The sequence below is a fragment of the Ochotona princeps genome, chromosome 16 (genome assembly GCF_030435755.1).
Source record: "Ochotona princeps isolate mOchPri1 chromosome 16, mOchPri1.hap1, whole genome shotgun sequence".
In the NCBI taxonomy this organism is placed as follows: Eukaryota; Metazoa; Chordata; class Mammalia; order Lagomorpha; family Ochotonidae; genus Ochotona; species Ochotona princeps.
The window spans coordinates 57,976,681-57,998,804 of NC_080847.1; the positions used below are offsets into that span (position 1 = coordinate 57,976,681).

Below are 22,124 nucleotides of genomic sequence, written 5' to 3' on the forward strand. Positions count from 1 at the left end.
GTCATCTCCAGAGTGGCACTCCCAGGAGGTAGCGGGACCTTTAGGTGACACAGGGCTTAGAAGCAGACCTTTAAGTCACAGCAGGGAGCTTCCCTTGGGACCCCGGGGACCTCTGTCTCTGGCTCCCCTTCCAGAGACACAATTCCTCCATATACATGGGCTTCTGCCATTATGTGCTACCATCAGCTGCCCTTGCAAGAGGCCAAACCAATGGGATACCCAGTCATGGACTCTGGACTTCTAAAAGCGAACTATAGTCTGTGTAAGGCTACTGTCTCAGGTGTCCTGTCCTGGTGGTACAAGGCTGACTTGCACCCAGAGGAGTGAGACCACCTGAGAGGACAGCAGTAGTCCAGTCAGTGGGAACAGCAAGTGCAAAGGCACCGCGTGACACAACAGTTAGCTCTCAGGTACACTGGGCCCTCAGTAGTTGGTGGATCCATGCTGGGTTCTGCTGTGTGTCTGGGTCAACCAAGGGGTTCTGTTCTTCTTGGCTCTTACTCAGTTATGGGGACCAGCCAACAACTCTGAACAAAGCAGCATCCCAGCCCCACAACAGACCATTTGCTACTGGCATTAGGTCCTTACTCTGAATGCTAGCCCTCCACCACGGTCCACAGGGATGGCCAGTGGGAACAGGGGTACAGTCAGATCCCTCCCCGTTAGACTGCATTAGCTCCCCATTATTGCTCCAACAACTTAAACCAAGCACCTATCTCACAGTTCTGGTCTTGGTGAGTCATAGGCAGCAATGTTTTTAATGGAGGCTCCAGAAAGGAACCCATCCCTTGCGTTTTCCAGCGCTGGATGCCACCCCACATGCCCTTCAAAGTTAGCAGTGGATGGTCATGTTCACACTTCACTTAACTGACCTGCCCCCTTCCATCTCTCTTCCCGTTTTAAGGACTCTGAATAACTCTGAGTTAATGTCAAATGATAGGCAGCCTTAATTTTTTTTTATTTTAAATATTTTTTTAAACTGGAAAGTCAGATATACAGAAAGGAGGACAGACAGAGAGAAGATCTTCTATCCATTGATTCACTCCACAAGTGGCCAAAACGGCCAGAGTTGAGTTGATCTGAAGCCAGGAGCCAGGAGCCTCTTTTGGGTCTCCCATGCAGGTGCAGGTTCCCAAGGCTTTGAGACATCATCAACTGCTTTCCCAGGGCACAAGCAGGGAGCTGGATGGGAAGTGAGGCCACCAGGACACAAACGGGAGCCCATATGGGATCCCAGCGTGTGCAAGGCAAGGACTTCAGCCACTAGTTTACCATGCCTGGCCCCTTTCTTTTCTTTTCTTTTCCTTTTTTTTTTTTTTTTAAATTTCACTGATACAAAACATAATATGGGAAAAGTGCTTCTGCTTTCTCCTGAGGTCAATCCAGTACTGGGGTGGGGGACAGCATGCACTGAGGCCACGGCTGTGTGGAGAGGGCTGGTGCCAGGGCCTAAAGGCATTGCTGCCAAGAACACGGAGGAGGGAACGCATGTTTGTTGTTCCTTCAAAATGCCCATTTGCCTCTTGCTGTGGCCCTCAGGTGTGTTGGTGATGGGTATATTGAATCATCAGCTCTTAGAAGATCCCTGTTAGGTGAAACCAGCTGGACTTCAAGTAACTTTCCTGGATCCCAGGTCCTCTTGGTGGTGGACACTACAGCTCTTTCTGGGTTGGGAGAGCTGATGGGTTTCTTCTCATCTAGGGTGAGGTGGCCGATGGAAATATGCAACCAAGAAGAAATCGAGTCTCAGCCATGAGAGGGCTGGCTCATGGTCCTTCCTCATGTGGCACTTCTCTGTCATCATGTATCACCATGGAGGCCATGCTGCTTCTTACACTGTACCAGCATCCCCTCCCCAAACTCATTCTCTGTTCTTCCCTGTCAAACTATCCATACCCAGTATACCAACTCCTTTGCCTGTTACTTCCCTAGTTTATAGACTGTATCCTTAAATTGGCAAGGTCAAAAGCATCAGTTTTATTCTTCCATCCCCTTTCCCATCACAAAAGCTTTTCTCTTCGATTGGGCATTAAAGGGGCATGTCCTTATTTTGTTTCTCTCAGACTTGGAACATAGATCCAAAACAAGTCACCTCCAAAGTAAAGCACCTCTAAGGAAATACCCAGCAGTCATCCCAGCAGAAAGTTTCTAAAGGGACAGTCCGTGGCACCCCTGGAGTGAGGATAGAGGGCCACTGAGGCTGCAGCTGTGAGAGCCTGCAGAACTGCGTGCTGCTGTCGGCACTCACACAGAAGCAGTGGTGGGCAGAATGTGGGTCTGAGCCCCCATTTCCCAACTCGGCCAATGACTCCAGAAAGACAAGGTCCCCGTACATGGGAAACACACAGGAAGAGAGAGAAACCCATCTCAAAGTCAAATGCTCCACAGAAAACCTATGCAAAACAGAAACTCTACAAATGTCAGCAATGTGAGAAGGCCTTTTGTCACAGCTCAACACTCCTTGAACACCAGCGGACGCACACAGGAGAGAGACCCTACAAATGCCATGACTGTGGGAAAGGGTTCGGCAACAGCTCGGCATTCACCAAACACCAGAGGATCCACACTGGGGAGAAACCCTACCAATGCCCTCAGTGTGGCAGGACGTTCAACCAGATTGCACCACTAATCCAGCACCAGAGAACTCACACTGGGGAGAAGCCCTACGAGTGCAGTGAATGTGGGAAATCCTTCAGCTTCAGGTCTTCCTTCAGCCAGCACGAGCGGACTCACACTGGCGAGAAACCCTATGAGTGTGGTACATGTGGGAAAGCCTTCCGGCAGAGCATTCACCTCACGCAGCACCAGCGCATCCACACAGGGGAGAAGCCCTATCAGTGTGGAGAATGCGGCAAGGCCTTCAGCCACAGTTCATCGCTGACCAAGCACCAGCGCATCCACACGGGGGAGAAGCCCTACGTGTGCCATGAGTGTGGAAAAGCCTTCACGCAAATCACACCACTGATCCAGCACCAGAGGACCCACACGGGAGATAAGCCTTACGAGTGCAGCGAGTGTGGGAAAGCCTTCAGCCAGAGCACTCTGCTGACAGAACACCGCAGGATTCACACCGGGGAGAAGCCCTACGGGTGCAATGAGTGCGGAAAAACCTTCAGTCACAGTTCCTCCCTGAGCCAGCACGAGCGGACACACACTGGGGAAAAGCCCTACGAGTGCCGCCAGTGTGGCAAGGCCTTTCGGCAGAGCACACACCTAACACAGCACCAGAGAATCCACACTGGGGAGAAGCCCTACACATGCAGAGACTGTGGTAAGGCCTTCAGCCACAGCTCCTCCCTGACTAAACACCAGCGCATCCACACAGGGGAGAAGCCCTACGCATGCCTGGTGTGTGGTCGGGCCTTCAGCCAGCTGGCTCCCCTCATTCAGCACCACAGAATCCACACAGGAGAGAAGCCCTATGAATGTGCTGAGTGTGGTCGGGCCTTCAGCCAGAGCTCCCTTCTCATCGAACACCAGCGGATTCACACCAAGGAAAGGCCCTACGGGTGCAAGGAATGTGGGAAATCCTTCAGTCACAGCTCGTCATTGAGCCAGCATGAGCGCACACACACGGGGGAGAAGCCCTATGCATGTCAGGACTGTGGCAAGTCCTTCCGGCAGAGCACCCACCTGACGCAGCACCAGAGGATCCACACCGGGGAGAGGCCCTACAAGTGCAAGCACTGTGGCAAGGCCTTTACCCACAGCTCTTCTCTGACCAAGCACCAGAGAATTCATACTGGGTAGATGGGTAGACCCCTCCACATGTGCTGGGGACACTGCAAGGCCTTAAGCCCTAGTTCCTCTTTGATGAGACCTAGTCAGGCTCACAAGAAAGCACACACATTTTCACACTGCCTTCACACATAACACTCCTTAGACAGCCTCAGAATTTACCCTGACAAATGACTGCTCAGATCTAAACACTAGAGAAATGTGGAGAAAGCAAACACAGGACTCTCAAAACCCGAATGTCCATTATCATAACATTAGAGAACTCACAAAGGAGAAAGGGGAAGGGTTTCTGCCCAAGGGTTTACCAAGTGTTCTAAATCCAGAGAATTCAGAGTGGTGAGAAACCCAACCAATGCCTATTTGCATATTAAAAACTACACTAGTTAGAATTTGCTTCCATTATTGCACCTTACACTTTTGGGGGTGGGTCGGGTGTTTAGAATGGTACAAGTTGACTGTGATATTAAAAAAAAAATAGCAGCATCTCACAAGTGTATGGAGTAACTATGGATTCTAGGCTATCTCAAAAGGAAGTCTCCCGATTATGTGTGAATGGTTTAATCAGGATACTTGGAAGCTGGTCTCCTGGCTTTGGATCCCATTTGATAGACTGTCAAGTTACTAAAAACAGATTTTAAATTCTTCATCTTTATATGTCACAACTTTGTATGGGAAGACTCAAAAATGTAAAGCTGTGTGTATGAAGCTATTTCCATGGAGTCTCACAGATCACAAGGAAGCCGGCTGCTGTTCCTGCTGCAGTTTCTTTCTGCAGGACTCGCAGTCATTAGAAACGCAGATGTTTCTATTTTTTTAAAAAGGGGGAAATATAATTTCCTTTGTTAAGCCATGATCTTCAAGTGATATCAACTTTTGTCATAACCATGATTTATAAGATGTCCCTCTTTTGAGAAAATTACATGTTAATCCCTTACAGAACTATTTTTCATTGATTCTTCCAAGTGCTTAGTGGTTTTGTTTGGGTAATATTAAACATGAAAGCCCATGTTATTTCATTCAGCACAATCTATAAATACCCCTTCTGACATTGTCTTTAAATGGTGCCTTTCTGCCTTCGGAATCGAATTATACTGGCAGCTGTTAGACCACATCAGTTTGATTTTTTTTTACATCTCAGTGCTAAGACATACATTTCTCTTTTGGACAACAGCCCTCATTTTGGAATTAATTTCTGTACCATCTAAAAGTCAATTCAGAAATCTGGAATAGTTTTTACAAACAGCACTGACTACCCACAAAAGAAAATTAAGCCCCGTTAGTAAGATTAAATATACCAGCTGTCAACTTAAAAAGAAAGAACAGGTGAATTAAGTAATATTGACCCAATGTAACTGTTACCATTTCAACAGGTCAGCATAGAGAGCAGAGCTAGCGATATTTCCCATCTTTCCATGTACTCCATCTTTTGAAGGCAGTGTGGTATACTTGCTGCACATACCACAGTCCAAACATTTATCTTGTATATAGCCAGCTGCTGGCCACACTGGACAGTGCTGCTCAAGGGCCACAGTCCTGGGGTCGTTTTGTTCTCCTTCCCTTTGTGACATGCGACCTCCCTCATCCCTTTGATGTTCTCTCTATGCAGCTCCTCACCCTCAAAGAAACCACGTGCTAGAAGTTCAGCTTCTTTAACACAACAGGCTCCTGCTCACAAATCCAGTGTAGAAATACACAGGCTTTGTTGTGCATACTCCAGGTTATAAACAACGTGAGTGCTCCCCTGTTCTAGCTCAGCCCAGTGTCCTCACTGAAGAACTTAGTAATCCCAGCTCCCGCAAGCTCCCACCTTCCCAGTCAGCTCCTCAATGCTGTAATTCCCTGTGCTGATACAGACAGAACAGCAGAGAACTGGGAACCACAGAGACACCTTCCTCAAAACCATGGAAGGAATGTGATTCTCCTCCCTGATGTGTCTAAGTGTCAGGGGCAAGTGCCTTGTTTCAATGACCAGCACAAGTAAGAAAGATTACCTAGCAAAGCTGAAGGTCTGATTGCAAACCTAAGTGACAAGCGGGGATGAACAGTAAGGCTAGGCCGCAAAGGTCGTGTAGCTTTCATCTTGCTGGTGTAGGCAGTTGTGCACGCAGCCTGCATACCATTAGACTACCACACTGCAAGGATGCCCAAGTCCCATGAGCTCCACCAGGGTCTCTAGCCACCGTGCTGGTACTGTAACTCCTCTCAACCTTGTCAGGCAGGTAAGTGAAGATTTCAGTGGCATGAGCCTTTAAGCTTTGAATTATGGCAGCTTTTACATTCCCAGCTGAGGCCCCATACATGGTAGAACAGACCCAAGCTTTCTGTGTACCATTCATATGACCAGCTAAGCTCCCCACCCCCACACACATGATGGGACAGACCCAAGCCAATCCTATGTACTTTTACACTATCCACATGTGCTGGGACAGACTCAAGTTCTTCCCATGTACCCCTTCCACACTACTGACCCACTCAATCTGAGCAAAATAAAATGGTTGTGCTTCAAGCTTGGGATGGCTTATGATGCATTAATATTACACTCTCAGGATACCTGAAGACAAATACAGTTGGGTCACTCTTGCCTCACCCCGTCCAGGGGTTTCCTACTAGTCTCCAGATACGAGAAGCTCCCCACCCTAGAGACAAGTTTTGACGTCTGCACCCCATCTCCCAGGTCTCAGCCAGCACCTTGCTTGCTTTTCTAAACCAGTATGTCACCAAGGGACCCATCAAGTTCATCACCCAAAGGAGATGCTGACTGTAAATGTTGGTCCGGTGTCCAGAACATGTTTAAACCTTTAGGTGGTTATGAGGCAGCTGATCCTCAAGTCCTCTGCAGAATCAGGGTCATGGCCCAACACACTGGATTTACCACCATTTTCAGGGCTCTAGGAAGGCCCTTTCTGTGTCTTTAAGGACCCAATTCCTTACCCATTAACTGGTCAACACCCATGAGTCCTCCCCTCTCAAACCCATAAACTCTTCCTCAAGGCAGACTACAAAAAGTTTGGACAAATGGAATCGAGAGATATGTTTTCCGTGAAGTTTTGGAAGCCCCCTTTAAATGTCCCTATAATCCTATCACTCTAGCACACATAATCTCATTTTTCCACTTTCTCTACTAGGATTTGACCATGTCCACATTTTAGACAGTTATGGTAAGTTGTTTGTATCCTACTTCTTGAACATTAATATTGTCCATGTTACTAGTCTCAATTATCATTGCCTGGATATTTACATTCAGGAAAATGGGCTTCCTACTCCCCTGTGTATTTAACATCCTCCCTATGTCCAGAAAGTATTTCAGCCTTTGTAGTAGCTTTCTTCATTTTCACTAATTCCTTAGGAAAAGTCACTACACAGGAAACTGAAAGCCAACCCAATGTCACCATGGTTGATAAGTAATATTTACTTTCAAAAATAACACAGGGCTGGTGTTGTAGTACAATGCAGGTTAAACTATGGTCTGGAACACCTTCATCCCACACCAGAGTGCCTGGGATCAAGTCTTGCTCCATTTCAGAACCAGCTTCCTGCTAATGCTCAAGTGACCAGGTGATGGGGCGATTTCTAAGGACACACAGTTGGAAAGCATGTATATTGATTACCATGTAATGTAATGTAGCCTTCCCCACATTCCAAGGGACCAGTGGAGAGTGAACCTATATTAAGGATAGAGTTGGATGCCTGATCCAGATTGGAGCAGGGTGCCATCCTACTTCACGTGAACAAACTCCAAGACAATGGACTATGATATGAGTGAAGAAATAAAATCTTTATTGTTAACCTTCTATGATTTGGGGTTGTTACAGACAGATTGCCTTCCCAAACACAGTCAAAGAGGCACTATATCTACAGTGAGCAGTTAATCTTACACTCAGACAATGAAAATGATGCTGTGATCTGAGACTGAATGCAAAATCCAGACACCTTATGTAGCCTGGGAAGTGTGGTCTCCTTTGCTCAGGCGGAGATTCCTCCATCAACCTTCATGAGCATTTTCAAGCTACTTCGATGACAACCCCAGTAAGAAACACATTTCACATTACAGCTACTTCTTATCCTTTCATCTATGGCTGGAAGTTTCACAAAACAATATTTGCCTTTGCTACATGATACACTCTGACCTAGTTTATTCTACCTCATCGTTTCACAAGGCTGATGGTCACCCACTAATCTGATCTCACAACTCACTAATGGGTTGGGATCCAGCCTGAAAACCCTACATTATTAGGCTCAAGGCTTTTCTGCTATCTTTATAAGCCACTCCATACAGGTAAAAGACATTAAGCTGAACTAAGAAAACAGCATCTGCTTTTCAGGCTTCAAAAGCGAATCTGACATCGGGTATAAGCAAGCACAGCTGGCAATTCTGCTTGAACAATCTTGGGGAGCTCAAACAGGAGGAATTGAGGTAAGGATGAATTCAAGAAAGCGCTGACAGATCACACACTTTAAGGCAATTCTACACTTTGCACAATATCAAACAATCCAGCATGAGGGTGGTGCCAAATGGCTGAAGAAAGCAGAATCTTCATCCACACCCAATGACTATACTCATGTTAGCATCTGCCCAGAGTGTGTTCACTATGGGCCTTCTGCTTCTAGGTGCTCAAGCCACATAAGCTCACTTGAAACAAGCAGACTTTATCCACAGATACAGCGAGAAGCCACCATCTAACAGCTTCCAAGGAGCCTGATACACTACTCGGGATTCTCAGCCAGACAACTCATCTGGCAGGATGCTCACGGGACAGCAAACCATGTCTACACCTCAGGCTCTACAGGTAAAAGATCATCTTCCACACACTCTGGGAACCTGTGGAGCCTCCCCCCAGCGTGAGCTTCACAAATGGCAGGGCGGGGGCCCTGGGCCTGTGCCTCCTCCTCAGGGGTCTTCTGGTACTCAGCCGGGTTCCAGCTGAAGTGGTAGGTTCTACAGCAGCCCTGGCACGTGTAGCACTTTCTGCTCTTGTGGCTCTTGTAATGCTCCGTGAGAAGGGAGATCCAGGCAAAGGCCTCCTTGCACTCACTGCAGGTATACGGCTTCCCTCTGCATGCTCCAGGCTCATCAGCCACAGGCAGGCCTGGGCCAGATGGACCTGGGTCCTGACTAGCCACGAACCCTGCACTACGGCCAGCTCCACTGGGTTTCTTCCTCATGCTCACACCAGAAACACACTCAGGGCCCTCCTCATCCCCTTCCTCTGGGTGGGGCCTCTTTGTGCCAGGGCCCTGTAGTGGGGTTTCCGGCATTGCTGCGCCCCAGTCCTGGGCAGGCTTCCGGATGACTGACTGCCTCTGGGCACCAGTGACTGGGCTCAGCTCCCCATCCAGGGGATCAGAAACTTTCCAGGGCAGCTGCTCTTCCTCCTCCTGGGTGGAGCCCGATGAGGGGTCAACAGGAAGGTCCCCTCCAAGCCTCTGCACGTCCCCTTGGCTTCCCCATGGCCTCCTGTGGCCTGAAACAAGGTCAGAACGTAAGCAGTTCCAACTGCCACAGCTCACACATGGAAACTGCTTCACAAACAGCAGAGCTAAGAAATGACTGGTATAAGCCATAGGACCCGAGCAAGGAGAAAGCGGACTGCCAGTTGAGAGGTGCTCGGTGTGCATGGCCTCAGCTGACACTTTCGATCACTTCAAGGGCAATGGATGCAGCCATTAAGTGTGACGCCACAGAATTCCTGGATCTCAGAAGACTGCCCATCTTGTCCCCCATCTGCTTTCCTTCCCTTGACAGCTACTGAAACGTTAGCTGAGCTCATGGCTGCTGCTGCTGCTGCTAGGGTGACAGTGTGACAAGTTCTGGCTCATGGAATCACCAGCTCGCTCACACACACACACACACACACACACACACACACACACACACCACTTCCTGTGGCAGAGATGTGATCCAGAGCAGCAACCTAGCCTGGGACCATGGCAACATGGACCACAAAGACAGAGCTGTGCCTCAGTCTGTCACCCAGAAATCTTGCCCTTGGGTGGTCATTCCTGACTTCAGTGACTTGGCCATGTAACCCATGGGATACTGGCCTGATATATGCTTTCCTGCTTGGAATGTTCTCTTTTAGAACCCAGCTGCCATACTCTGAGGAAGCCCAAGCCAGCCCTTAAGAGGCCATGTTAAGGACCTCTCAGGTAAACAGCCTCAGCCAAGCTCCCATTGAGAGCCAGTGCCAACTACCAGCTCTGGAACATTCTAACTATTGTCAATCTTCTAAATGATGCAGGTGTGTGTGTGTGTACTACGCAGTCATAAAATGGGGCAGAAGAGCCAACCCAGAGGATCCCAGGAACTTACACTGCTGTTTTAGGTAACACATTTTGGGGTGATTTGTTCAGCTGTCAAGAGATGATAACTGGACTCATCTCTAGTATCTGCTGGATGGGAGAATGATGTATGAAATAAAAGCTGAGGTCTCCATTGACACTGATGGAACTATGAGGAGCCCCGCCACACTTGGAAAGAAGGGTGTGCCTCCCAACCCTGCCCCCCCAACTCCAGCCCTGATCATCACTCTCTAACTTGGCCTTACCTGACAGGCTGCCTCCTGGCAATTCTCCTTCCAGTAAAGGAGGTTCTTCTGTCTCCAGCCCAGAGGTTGCATCTGGCTGAGAAAGCTGATAACCTGCGTGGGGTTAAAACACAAACAACACTCAGAGGTGCTCAAACAGAAAGCAGCAGATGGACCTCAGATCTTGTGGGCTGCCCCTGGCCAGGAGAGCAGACCCGCTCTCCACAATTAGCTGCTGCCCAGCAGGAATCCTTGGGAAGCTCTTAAGAAGACCAGGAAGACAATCTCCCAGTGAAGTGGCCCGTGGGACAGGTGGGAAGAGAAGGTGTCTTGGGGAACACAGTTAGATGTAAGAACAAACCTCAAACTATAAAAGGCTCAGGAGCCTATGTGGAGGTACGCCACAGATTTTTCTAGGAAGATCATCTATGAGAAAACACTCCATGAGGTCACAAGGTGCGGAGGCCCTTCCACACTGGGGACAGAAACGCTATGCCCTGGGGTCGGAAGCCTGTCTGCATCTCAAGGGCTGTAAACTCAGGAGCCCAGGTCCCAGGCAAGCAAGAAGGTGCAGGCCAGAAGAGTGGGGACCTGATGAACCATCCATGCCCAAAGGTCTTTATTTGTATTTCCACCAGAAGCCAGTCTTACCCCACAGCAGCAGCTTCCTGTAGCTCTTCAGGTTCTCTTCTGATGGGTCCAGGTGGCCCCATTCTCCCATGTGCAGAGGTTCCTCTGGAAATGCCTTTGGCTTCTGAAACAAAGTACCTCAGCCACACCACATACCCTCCCTGAAAGACCCGTGGCTCCGAGACCATGCTGGTGTGGGGCCCACAGGCTCTGCCCACACACTGCGTGGAGGCCTTTCATCCTGGAGTGACTGCTGGAGCAGGTTTCTCTACCCCAGCCTAAGGATATTCACAGCAACACTTCGCTGGCTGTGGCAGAATATTACTGACAGGGCAGGAGAGATGCCAGTAACTCAGGGTGGAAGAGAACCCCTCCTCGAGGACAGGGCCCATCCTCCCCACTTCGTTCACACACTGCCCTGTGGCCTTCCACCCTGGAGTGACTGTTGGAGCAGGCTTCTCTGCCCCTTTCCTCCACTTACCTTCAGCTCAGCTCTTGCAGCACTGGCCACTTCAGCCCTTTCTTCCCTGCTACTTCCCTGTTCCAGAAGCACAGGATGCACAGCAGGCCAGGCTGGGAAGGAGAAGGCAGAGCTGGGTGCCCAGTCCATCATCAGACCCACACTCGGTGTGCGCAGGTCCCAGGAAAACAAGACAAGCTCCAAACCTCGACTGGCCACACATCCAGCCTCAACTCACAGAGTGGCCAGAAAAAAACAAAGTAGGCAAGCTCAGCAGTGGCCTCACAACAGCCCACTCGTGCCAAGGAGACAATGCCCAATCTTAACAACATACAGCGCTGGCAATATAGACTGCATGTACCACAGAATTTCTGGAAAGTCACATGGAAGTTTCTGTTGTGTCTGAGTATAAAGATTCAAATGCCTTGTTTGCCCAGTGGTCCTGAGCAATGTCCCCTGATACATGAAAGAGCTCACCTACAGGCACACGTAGCCTTTTCAAAGCAGAAGACACTGAAGTGGAAGTAAAGTCCAACTCAAGCATACAGGCAGGCCAAGCTTGGGTAAAGCTGAATCCTACAAGCCAGGCTCTGGACCACAACAGCCAGGACTGCCCATAGGAGCCCCAAGTACATGGTAGTCCAGGAAGACCTGCTCATTCCTTCCCCAAGCGCATGTGTGACATGCAGGACACTCAGGACACTTGATTTCACGTTCCAGGATATTCAGGGGGATGGGACAATCATTTTTTCCTTTATGTATTAATGCTTCTTGGCCATTTATGATCAACACATACGACTGGCACAAATGTTTAATAGAATGTAGTATCTGTTACATTCATGAGAACCTATAGGAAGTCTTAACAGCATGTACTCAGCACGTTGGGCTTCTATATCTACAGCATCAGTTCCCATCCTGTAGCCATCACACACCCACCCGCCCACCCATACAGAGGCTGTTCACTCACGAGTCTCGGGAGATGCCAGGACCTCCACAGACCCAGGGTCTCCGTTGGGGCTCGCTGGCCCACCTGGCAACAGCAGCCGCTCATACACTCCCTCGTTCAAGGGTGAAGACGCACGAGCTGGGGAGTACAATGGCATTCCTGTGGACAACCAGAAGTGACCCCAGGAGGGTGAGATATGCGCTAACAAGCACTACGTAAGCATGGCTCCAGGGTTCTGACCCTGACCTCTGGACTCCTGAGTCCTATCACCACCTATCCCTCACACCTCCAGCCAGTAATGCATGCAGAATATGTATTCAATTTCAAAGAAGCTGCACCTTGCGTTACCCTGCCCTCCTCCATGTCTCCCACTTCCTCATATCAGAGGTAAGGGACAGGAGCTGTGTGCAGCTGTCCTGGTCAGAAGCGTGATGGCTCTGGGGGCAGGGAGGCAGCAGTAGCCTTGATCCATGCTGAGGAGCTACCTCAACAGCTCAGGACAGGCCATTTCTGTGTCTCACAACTCAAGCCTCAGGCATTGCCCCTGAGCTCTAGCTGTGGATCCTGACCTTTCTGCACAAGCCCTGCTTCTCTCTATCCCTGCTGCTCAGTGCAGCAGCCTTACCAGGCTCCTCCAGCACATCAGCAAGGCCCTCCACCAGGGAAGCTGCCTTCCTGCAGCTCTCAGGATACTGGGCCACCACCCAGGGCCGGACCCTGTCGGGCAAGATGCCTAGGAACTGCTCCAGCACCAGCAGCTCCAGAATCTGCTCCTTGGAGCAGGCCTCAGGGCGCAGCCACTGGCGGCACAGCTCGTGCAGGCGGGCCAGGGTCTGGTGGGGCCCAGCTGCTTCCTGGTAGACAAATTCCCGGAAGCGCAGGCGGGAGAACTCCAGGTCAGCGGCGGTCCTCTCAGGGATGTTCATGGGCCCTTCCCGCCGGACTCTGGCTGCTGACCCCACTGTGGGCAGTTCAGGGCGGGACGGGGAGTTCCTCGGGGAGGCAAACGCCCTCTCCAAAGGCAGCATTTTTCTAGAACTGCACCAGAGACACAGTAGAGATGCCAGGGATCACAGAACACCTGGAGAATTTGGCCAGTATCAGTATCTGCAGAGAATGAACAAGACAGAGAAGGTGACCGGTCAATGGCACATGGCCAGGGCTTCTGACCTCAACTGTGTACCCAAGACACTCAGATCTACTGAAGAATGACTTCCAAGAAATCTACTAGTTAAGCATCAGTAGAACCACAACCGCACACTTGTGGACATAAAACTTATCATAAAAAGCACAAGGACAACTTATTTTGTTAGAATGGTATTACCAAGAAAATACCAATAATGCGTAGGGTGAAAGGTTACACAATAGTCTCAATTATAAGCCCAGACACAAAAATCTTACATTAAACTCAGCCCAGTCACATGTGTTATATACGTGATGTAGGTAGCATTTGTCCCAGTTTTAATACAAGATCTGTTTAAGCTTCAAAAATAAACATTATGGGGGCATCAAAAGGACTAGTGTTTGATTGTTCTATTAAAACAACAGAAGCCCTGAAACAAAACATGGTTTTAGATAAAAATATAGGGAGTAAGTCACCCACTATGGAAATCCACGGATGACTTCCACCTATTTCTAAAGAAAACTGCAGGCCTGGATGGCCCAGCCCCCACGCCAGGTAGGAAAGGCATGTAAGAGGAGGCCACAGAGGAGGACAACAGGAATTGGAGGAGACTGCTGTGGACAGGGGAGTTTGGTTCCACCAACCTTTCCTCTATCCCAGCTGAATTCCAACTCAGAGCTGCCTACAGGCCTCTCCCCAACTACACACACACACACACATACACACACACACACACACACACACCCTTCTCCAGCCATCTTTTACCTGCCTATTGCCTGCTTCCCCAACTGAACATGAGCCCCAGAAGAGCAGGGGCTCCTCAAAGGAAACCCCAGGGCCTGGGAAGCATCTGGCTTGGTGTCCACTGCCTGCATAAACATTTGGACAGTATTCACTCCACAGTAGGACCCCATGGCTGGGTAGAGTTCGTGCCGGTCCAGCCCTGATTCCCAGGTTCCTCCTCCAGGAACCTCACTCATCACCTGAAGGGTCCCGACTGCTGGTATTTAGCTCCCCCCTTACCCACCCATCAGCAAGGACCCCAACTCTCCCACAAGATGCTGAGTCACTCAGGGTGCTACCTCACAGTGTCAAGTGGTACCCCCAGCCTCACCCTCAAGTACCTGTTCACCATAAAAGGGGGCGGGTCCTTTAAAAGAATGCAGACATGAGCAAACGCTTACCCCCCCAAACCCCAGCTGCCTTCTGTGCTGCCAAGAATGGGCACTCAGGGTCTACTCACGAAGACCCATGGAGCCAGAGGAACATCCAGAACAAGTGGCCTTGGCTTCCTAAGGAAGCACAGACCAAGGGGGCATCAACACAACAGTGACCCAGTGCCGTAGTGCCAAAGCAGGGCAAGAAAGTTCAACAGGACCTGACTCCTGGTGGGGAGTCGGGAGGTGACCACGGGTAAGGACACTGTGACAATTGGGCCTGCGAGCAGCGGGGGTGGCCCAGTGACAGGTAGGAGGGAGGTCAGGGCAAGGGGAGACTTGACTAGAGCACAACAGGTGAGTAAGGGCAAAGGGTAGGCCGTAAGCCTTGCTGGGAGCTTCCCTGGGCATCTGGAAACTTGGAAAGAATAAACACGGACATTCCTTCCCCAAGGATCCTGCTCCCTTGGCTGCCCAGGCACCGATGCCACCAAAAGCCGCCACGCCCCACCCCACTCCCGACATCCTAGCTCAGGGAAGGCCCCCCTCCCCTGGACAAGCTCCTAACTACAGCCGACCCCGCCGCAAGAGACTGCCGGGGCAGGGACGCCGCGAGTGCCCCGCCAGGATCCCTCTGCTCCCCCTCGGAAGGCTGCCCCGGACTCTGCAGCCCCTCCAGAAGCCCCAGGCTTCCCCCTCAGACCCTTGCCCAGAACACCGGAGGCCCCCAAGGCGGCGCCTCACGGCCTTCCGCTCCCCGCGAAGCGCCCAGGGGCCCCTCACCCGCCCGCGGGGCCCAAGGCCCTGTCTTCCCGGGCCCACACCCCGAGGCCGTGTCCTCCCGGGGCCCACTCCTCCGGGGCCCTGTCCTCCCGGGGCCCACTCCCCCAAGGCCCTGTCTTCCCGGGCCCACACCCCGAGGCCCTGTCCTCCCGGGGCCCACTCCCCCAAGGCCCTGTCCTCCCGGGGCCCACTCCCCCAAGGCCCTGTCTTCCCGGGCCCACACCCCGAGGCCCTGTCCTCCCGGGGCCCACTCCTCCGGGGCCCTGTCCTCCCGGGGCCCACTCCCCCAAGGCCCTGTCCTCCGGGGGCCCACTCCCCCGAGGCCCACTCCTCCAGGGCCCTGTCTTCCCGGGCCCACTCCCCCGAGGCCCTGTCCTCCGGGGGCCCACTCCCCCGAGGCCCACTCCTCCAGGGCCCTGTCTTCCCGGGGCCCACTCCCCCAAGGCCCTGTCCTCCCGGGGCCCACTCCCCCGGGGCCCTGTCCTCCAGGGCCCACTCCCCCGAGGTCCACTCCTCCAGGGCCCTGTCTTCCCGGGCCCACTCCCCCGAGGCCCTGTCCTCCAGGGCCCTGTCCTCCCGGGGCCCACTCCTCCGGAGCCCACTCCTCCGGGGCCCTGTCCTCCCGGGGCCCACTCCCCCGGGGCCCTGTCCTCCGGGGCCCACTCCCCCGGGGCCCTGTCCTCCCGGGGCCCACTCCTCCGGGGCCCTGTCCTCCGGGGTCCACTCCCCGGGGCCCACTCCTCCAGGGCCCTGTCTTCCCGGGCCCACTCCCCCGAGGCCCTGTCCCCGGTGCCCACTCGCCAGGACGCCCACCGCGAGGGCCCCCGGACTCCCGCTCCCCGGAGGCGCCTTCGTCGCTCCCGCCCGGGGTCGCTTCCCGCCCTCGCTCCCGCGCTGCCGGCCCAGTGCACGGAGCTCTGACCGTTACCAACGGCTCAGGAAGGGAACTCGGAGCCCGACACACCGAGACACGGCGACGTCAGGCGGCTGCCAGCTGTCCGAGCCCTGGGTGGTGCGATGGCGGCCGGCAGGACTGCGCCTGCGCGAAGCGCTCCCCCGCCCCACACTACGATCCCCAGAATGCTGCGGGGCTGCTCTCCGTGCCGGAGCGCCCCGCCCTCCTCCGGGCTGCGTCACTTTCGATGCCATGGCAACGAGGGAACCGCGCGGTGACGTGAGCAACAGCCCTAGCGGGACCGGCCGGTATAGGCGGCAGAAACGGGTCGGTCCAGCACTGCGGAGACCCTGGGACCCGGAGACGCCGACCGGCCGGCAGAGGCCAGCTCCAAGGAAGACTGTCCACGCCAAGGGCTCCACGACTCGCGAACACGCGTGGCAAGCAGCTGGGGCGAGGTGGGTGTGGCCGCCGCCGCTGTCCGGAGATGGCTCCAGGGCTTAGTAGAGTGTTTGCTTTGGTCACTTTGAGCCGGGCAATTTTAAGAGCCAGTGAAGTTACTTTCACTGGATTGATTTTTTTTTCTTTTTTGTAAATTGACTTACAGCCAAAGTCACTGTTGGGAACTGTGTAAATTTTAACTGAGGTCGCACTGACACCACGAGGTCAAGAACTGGTATCTCACCCATTAGATCTTTCCTGGAGCGTGTAAGTGTCCAGTCTGCTGGCCAAGCCCCTCACCAACCACGGACCTTCACAGCAGGCCATAGGAAGTCCTTCAGCCAATGGCCTGGTCATTAATCCTAATGAACCCTTTCCACCACTGTAGTAGTGGGAATCAATACCTCATTCCTTCGTCTTTTTTTAATATTTATTTATTTTTATTGGAAAGTCATACATACAGAGAGGAAGAGAGACAGTGAGGAAGATCATCCATCTGAGCGCAACGGCCAGAGCTAAACGGATCCCAAGCCAGGAGCCAGGAACTTCCTCCAGGTCTCCCACATGGGTGCAGGGTAGTCCTCGTCTGCTTTCCCAGGCCACAAGCACGGAGCTGGATGGAAAGTGGAGCCACTGGAATTAGAACCGGCGTCCATATGGAATCCCAGCGCGTTCAAGGTGAGGACTGTAGCTGCTAGGCCACCACGCTGGGCCCTACCTCATTCCTTCTTATTGCTAAGTGATATTCCGTGGTATAAAGCAGCACACCCGTTGAAGCAAGTTGGCCTTGTTGGCTCAGAGATGGGGTTCCTGCCTCTCATGTGGGATGCCTAGATAGAATTCTTGGGTCCCAGCTTCAGACACAGCCAGAGGCCACTGAGGCTATTTGGGGAGTGAATTCCTGGATGGAGATCTTTCTGCTTCATATAAGTAAGAGTAAAAAGAAATTTTTTAAAAGAAAAAAGTGCTAACTTTAAACTAAAAAGAAAAAAAAAGCTTTTTCATGGCCAAAAGGGAAAGATTTACCATTGGTAAATGTAAAGGCCTTTGGGAAATGGCTAGAATACCACTTGGGATTCCAGTACTTCACATCAGAGTACCTGTATTCAAGTCCCAGCTCCACTCCCAACTCCAGCATCCTGCTAATGTGTACCCTAGCAGTCAGTGGTTATGGCCCAAGGACTTGGTCGCTGCTGCCCACCTGGAGAACCTAGACTAAGTTCCTGGCTCCTGGTTTTGCCTTGTGCAGCCCCACTATTAAACTTAGAAGTAAACCAGCAGGTGGGAGACCTCCTGCCTTTTACTCTACCAAACAAAAAATTAATTTTAGAGCCAGTGCTGGCATCACATATGGGTGCTGATTTGTGTCCTGGCTGCTGCACTTCCCTTCCAGCTCCCTGCTTAAGCAATGGAGGATGGCTCAAGCCCTTGGGACGCTCCTTCCCCACCGGAGACACAGATGAAGTAACTGGCTCTCAGCTTCAGACCAGCTCAGCTCTGGCTGATGTGACATTTTAGGAGTGAACCAACAGATGGAAGACTCTTTCCTTCTCAATCTGTAAAATCTGCCTTTCAAATAGAGTCAATCTTTTAAAAATAATTTTTAAACAATATTGATAAAATATCTATACAAAAAGCTCTTAACAAATCAATAAAGATAAACCCTAAAGGGAACAGAGGGATGGTTCACTTGGCTAATTCTCTACCTCCAAGCTCAGGGATCCCATAAGGGCACTGGTTTGTGTCCCAGCTGCCCCACTTCCCAACCAACTCCCTGCTTGTGGTCTGGGAAAGCAGCAGAGAATGGCTCAGAGCCTTGAGACCCTGCATGTGCATGAGAGCCAGAGGAAGCTCCTGACTCAGGATCGCCTCAGCTCTGGCTATTGCGGCCACCTGGGGAGTAAACCAGCAAATGAAAGATCTTTCTGTATCTCCTTCTGTGAATCCGGTTTTCCAACTAACAACAACAAAACAAAAAATCTTCCTCCTCTTCCTCTTAGAGGCCTCTACGCCATCATTCAGGTTACTTTCCCTACTGTGGTTTACATTTTGTGTTCTGTTTGGTAAGAGTCTCTCTTCTGGTGGATGGCACATGGTATTGCTCACTCACTGCCCCTCAGCCCTTTAATGGAACCAATGTGCTCATATCTGAGGTGTGTATCACATACCTCCTGACTGAACAAAAATATCCATGGTGTTAACTAAAAGTGAGATAATGCGTGCTGTTTAGGCTCATCATCTTCCCACACATAACAGTTCTTTTTTGATTTCAGAGCGCAAGGATAACTTCAGAATCAGAACACAGGAAAGATCCACAGTGCTGATACGGTACAGGTAACGACTGTCCTGAACACACCCATCTTTGAGTTCAGCAAATGTGCCAAACAGCTGCTGTGGACACAGTAGAAAACTGAACAAGGTGTGGACAGGCCAGCAGAGGAGCTACGTGGGACCAAGAGGTATGGCAGTGAAGGAGATAACTACAGAGGAGTCAGTGACTACAGAGGACAGAAGATGAGAACATCCCTGGCATTTCTGAGGAACTGGGGGAGGGGAAGCCTTGTGACCAGAACTGGGGGGGGAGAGGGAAGAAAACTGGGCTTGGGAAGTCACAGGGGGCTATTCACTAAAATATGGTCATGCCCCACCCCCAAAGTTACAAAGACAACTGTGGTAGCCTGCATTATAGCTGAAGATGCTTCTGTCTCTCCTGTCCAATGACTTCAGGCTTGGTGCTAACTTGTTTACCACTGGGAGGAGAGTGGAAATGTGGGGTGCTATTTCTGAAAAGAAGCCTTAGGAACTCTGATTCCATCTCTGCTCTGAGGCCAGTGATTCCTGAGGCAGAGCAAGGGTGCCTGGGCCCTGGAGTAAAAGCATCATGGCGTTCAGTGGCAGCCACACCACAGGATTATGCGTAACAGACACCATGATTTCCACTGGCATTGTTACCACAGCATAACTCGGCTATACAGAGTGGCACAACGAATTACTAAGATTACCTCCTTTCAGAGGTTAAAAATCCTTTCATAGCCTCTGTACACCTATCAGAAGAAATAAAGTAGCACATCCTGTGCTTAGGAGATGTGGAACAGCAGGCATTCTCATCTGCTGCCGGAGGGAAAAGCAGAGGCAAGTAGGCACTTCGGAAAGGAACTTTGTAGCTTCTTAAATATGTGTTACACAAGAGAAATGAAAATTTGTGACAATATTGAACCTTCAGAGCCCTATGTTCCAGGAGAAATTCATACATCCTGACCCAGCAATGGACCACCTGTACTCACATATTCCAAGACCTGGGAGAAATAAAAATGTCAGGAGGGGGACAGATGCTGTGGTACAGTGGGTTAAGCGGCTCCTAGGATGCTGGCATACCTTGTGGAGGCTGCTCTGAGTCCCAGCTGTTTATTTACAAACCAGCTCCCTGCTAACATGTCCAGGAAAGGAAGATGGCCCAAGTGTTTAGACCCCTGTCACCCATGGAGGGGACCTAGATGAAGCTCCAGACCCCAGACCTGAGTCTGGCTAAGCACTGGCCATTGTGGCATTTAGAGCAAATTAGCAAATATATCTCTTACTTCTCTTTCTCTCTCTTCCCATCAACCTTTTTAGTAGCTCTTTCAAATAAGTTTAAAAAAAAAAGAAAGGAGGAAGAAAGAAAAAGCCATCTAGCCTGAAATCTTACCTGGAACCTCCAGGAGAGAATTAATTTCCAGGCCCATTCAAGTTGTCAAATCCACTGTGGTTGTAGAAGTATCACTACTACTGGACAGCATAAAAACCAGGCCTGGGCAGCAGTGGCTATACAAAACAGCACACAATAGCATGTGTGAGGGCTGGATAGTGGGGCTGGTTAGGTTGAACTAGGCTTCAAGTCCCATTGACATGTATGAGAGCTGAAAGGGATGTGGGACAGATTGGACAAATCTGCTGTACATATTTGCAAACACAGGAACCAGGGCAGTGGGAAGGACCTGGTAGGGGTCATTACGGGTTGCTCCAACTAGGCTGAGCTCCCACTGGTTTGTGTAAGGGCCAAGTGTGTGTTGGGCAGAATCAGGCTGGACTACAACACCCATTGGTTCATGTGGAAAACAGGGCTGGAAACAGAACCGACCCAGCAATTGCAACCACCAGCTGATTGGGGCAACAGACTGTGCCAGGCCCTGTTCCTGCAAGTACACACAAGAATCTGGTCTGGGATCACCTCAGACAAAGTTTCTTTGGGGATCTCCCCAATCAAACTGCTGGACTCAGAACCCTAACCATGAAGAGAAGTGCAGGTTCCATGGTCTGCCATGGAGTGCAAATGCCAGAATGGAGCCTCCTCGGAGGCTCAGATGGAGCAGTGGACAACACAATTAGGTGCACATGGAGGATACGGCAGTCCATCAGAACCTACAGAGGATACCTGGCACCACAACAGAGGACAGAGACAGAAGAAATTATTCAACTACTCCAGCCATATGTTGGCAGTGAAAACCTGAGCAAACGGAGACTCTAAGATGGGCTGTGTCAGCCAGTGGATTCTGAAGCAATTTCATCATGCTTGGAAGGGTGAGACTGACAGCAATTTGTAACTGTTGAACTATCAAAACCACTTGAGCAGGACCCTCGGAGCATGCCTCACATCGGGGACCTGGGATGGGTGGAAGGCTGGGTGGGGCTTCTTCCTTTATCTCCCCATTTACCCCAGATACAGAAAAAAAAAAAAAAAAAAGAATGTGCAAATAATAGTCTTACCCACTTTCCTGTGGCCCTTGAACCTTTGTGTCTTAATTAACCATGTAAAGATTGTCAAAAAAAAAAAAAAAAAAAAAGGTTGTTGTCCATCCTCCTCAGTGGCAGTATGGTGAACTTGTGAAAATTCATGAAAATCACCCATTGTAAGACTGGAGGGGAGAACACAGGGGAGGGGATGGAACTTGGGGAGAGGGAAGGAAAACCCCGGTGCCTATTAAACTGTAACATTTAAAAAAAAATCCCTACGTATGGTATGTTAGCGAAGCCAAGGAGAGCATGTGCAAACTCAGAAATGCTGAGTGAAATACATTCCCAAAAATGCTGTCTTGACATGGAGCTCAAAACTTAACACCAAAAAACGATGCCTTAGAATGTCTTACCTACTCTGAAAATATTATCACACAGCTCATACAAAGAAAAGAACGACTAGACACACCAGGCAATCTTCAAAAAGGCGTATGAAGGGGTTCTGTAGCAACTCTGCCCTGTTTACAGACTGCATCAGGATCACTCAAATGTCTTCATACCTACCTCTTCCTTAGACGAGATCCAATGATCTAGCAAGGACAAGTGGAGATTTTAAACCAAGGAAGAGGGTGGGGTCACTGAGAGAAACACTGGGGATAACGGCATATTTTTGCTACTCTGATTCAAAGGATTAGAAGACAGGCTACATTGAAAACA

At 50.9% G+C, this 22,124-nt stretch overlaps 3 protein-coding genes across 3 annotated transcripts in view; 2 read left to right on the plus strand and 1 right to left on the minus strand.

The window, feature by feature from the left end:
• Positions 1-22,124, plus strand: part of RPS5 (ribosomal protein S5) — a 154,133-nt gene that overhangs the window by 19,334 nt on the left and 112,675 nt on the right. The gene's annotated exons all lie outside the window — the stretch shown is intronic.
• Positions 2,305-3,721, plus strand: LOC105942430 (zinc finger protein 135). The gene is given in 2 exon segments (XM_036492727.2): positions 2,305-3,660; positions 3,662-3,721. Coding segments are annotated over 2 exon segments (1,416 nt in total).
• Positions 7,495-16,419, minus strand: ZSCAN18 (zinc finger and SCAN domain containing 18). Its single transcript, XM_058674945.1, has 7 exons — positions 16,284-16,419; positions 12,924-13,405; positions 12,320-12,436; positions 11,374-11,465; positions 10,914-11,016; positions 10,284-10,376; positions 7,495-9,200 (listed from the first exon to the last, which is right to left on the minus strand). The coding sequence occupies exons 2-7, from the start codon at positions 13,324-13,326 to the stop codon at positions 8,506-8,508; spliced, it is 1,503 nt and encodes a 500-aa protein (XP_058530928.1). The 5' UTR covers positions 13,327-13,405; positions 16,284-16,419; the 3' UTR covers positions 7,495-8,505.

Excerpts from the sequence above, each read along its gene's own strand:
- ZSCAN18 (XM_058674945.1), bottom strand. The coding sequence starts at position 13,326 with ATGCTGCCTTTGGAGAGGGCGTTTGCCTCCCCGAGGAACTCCCCGTCC. Across the intron at positions 12,437-12,923 it reads TGATGTGCTGGAGGAGCCTG|CTCGTGCGTCTTCACCCTTG; the intron begins GTAAGGCTGCTG and ends TGTACTCCCCAG. Across the intron at positions 11,466-12,319 it reads CCTGGCATCTCCCGAGACTC|CCTGGCCTGCTGTGCATCCT; the intron begins GTGAGTGAACAG and ends TCTCCTTCCCAG.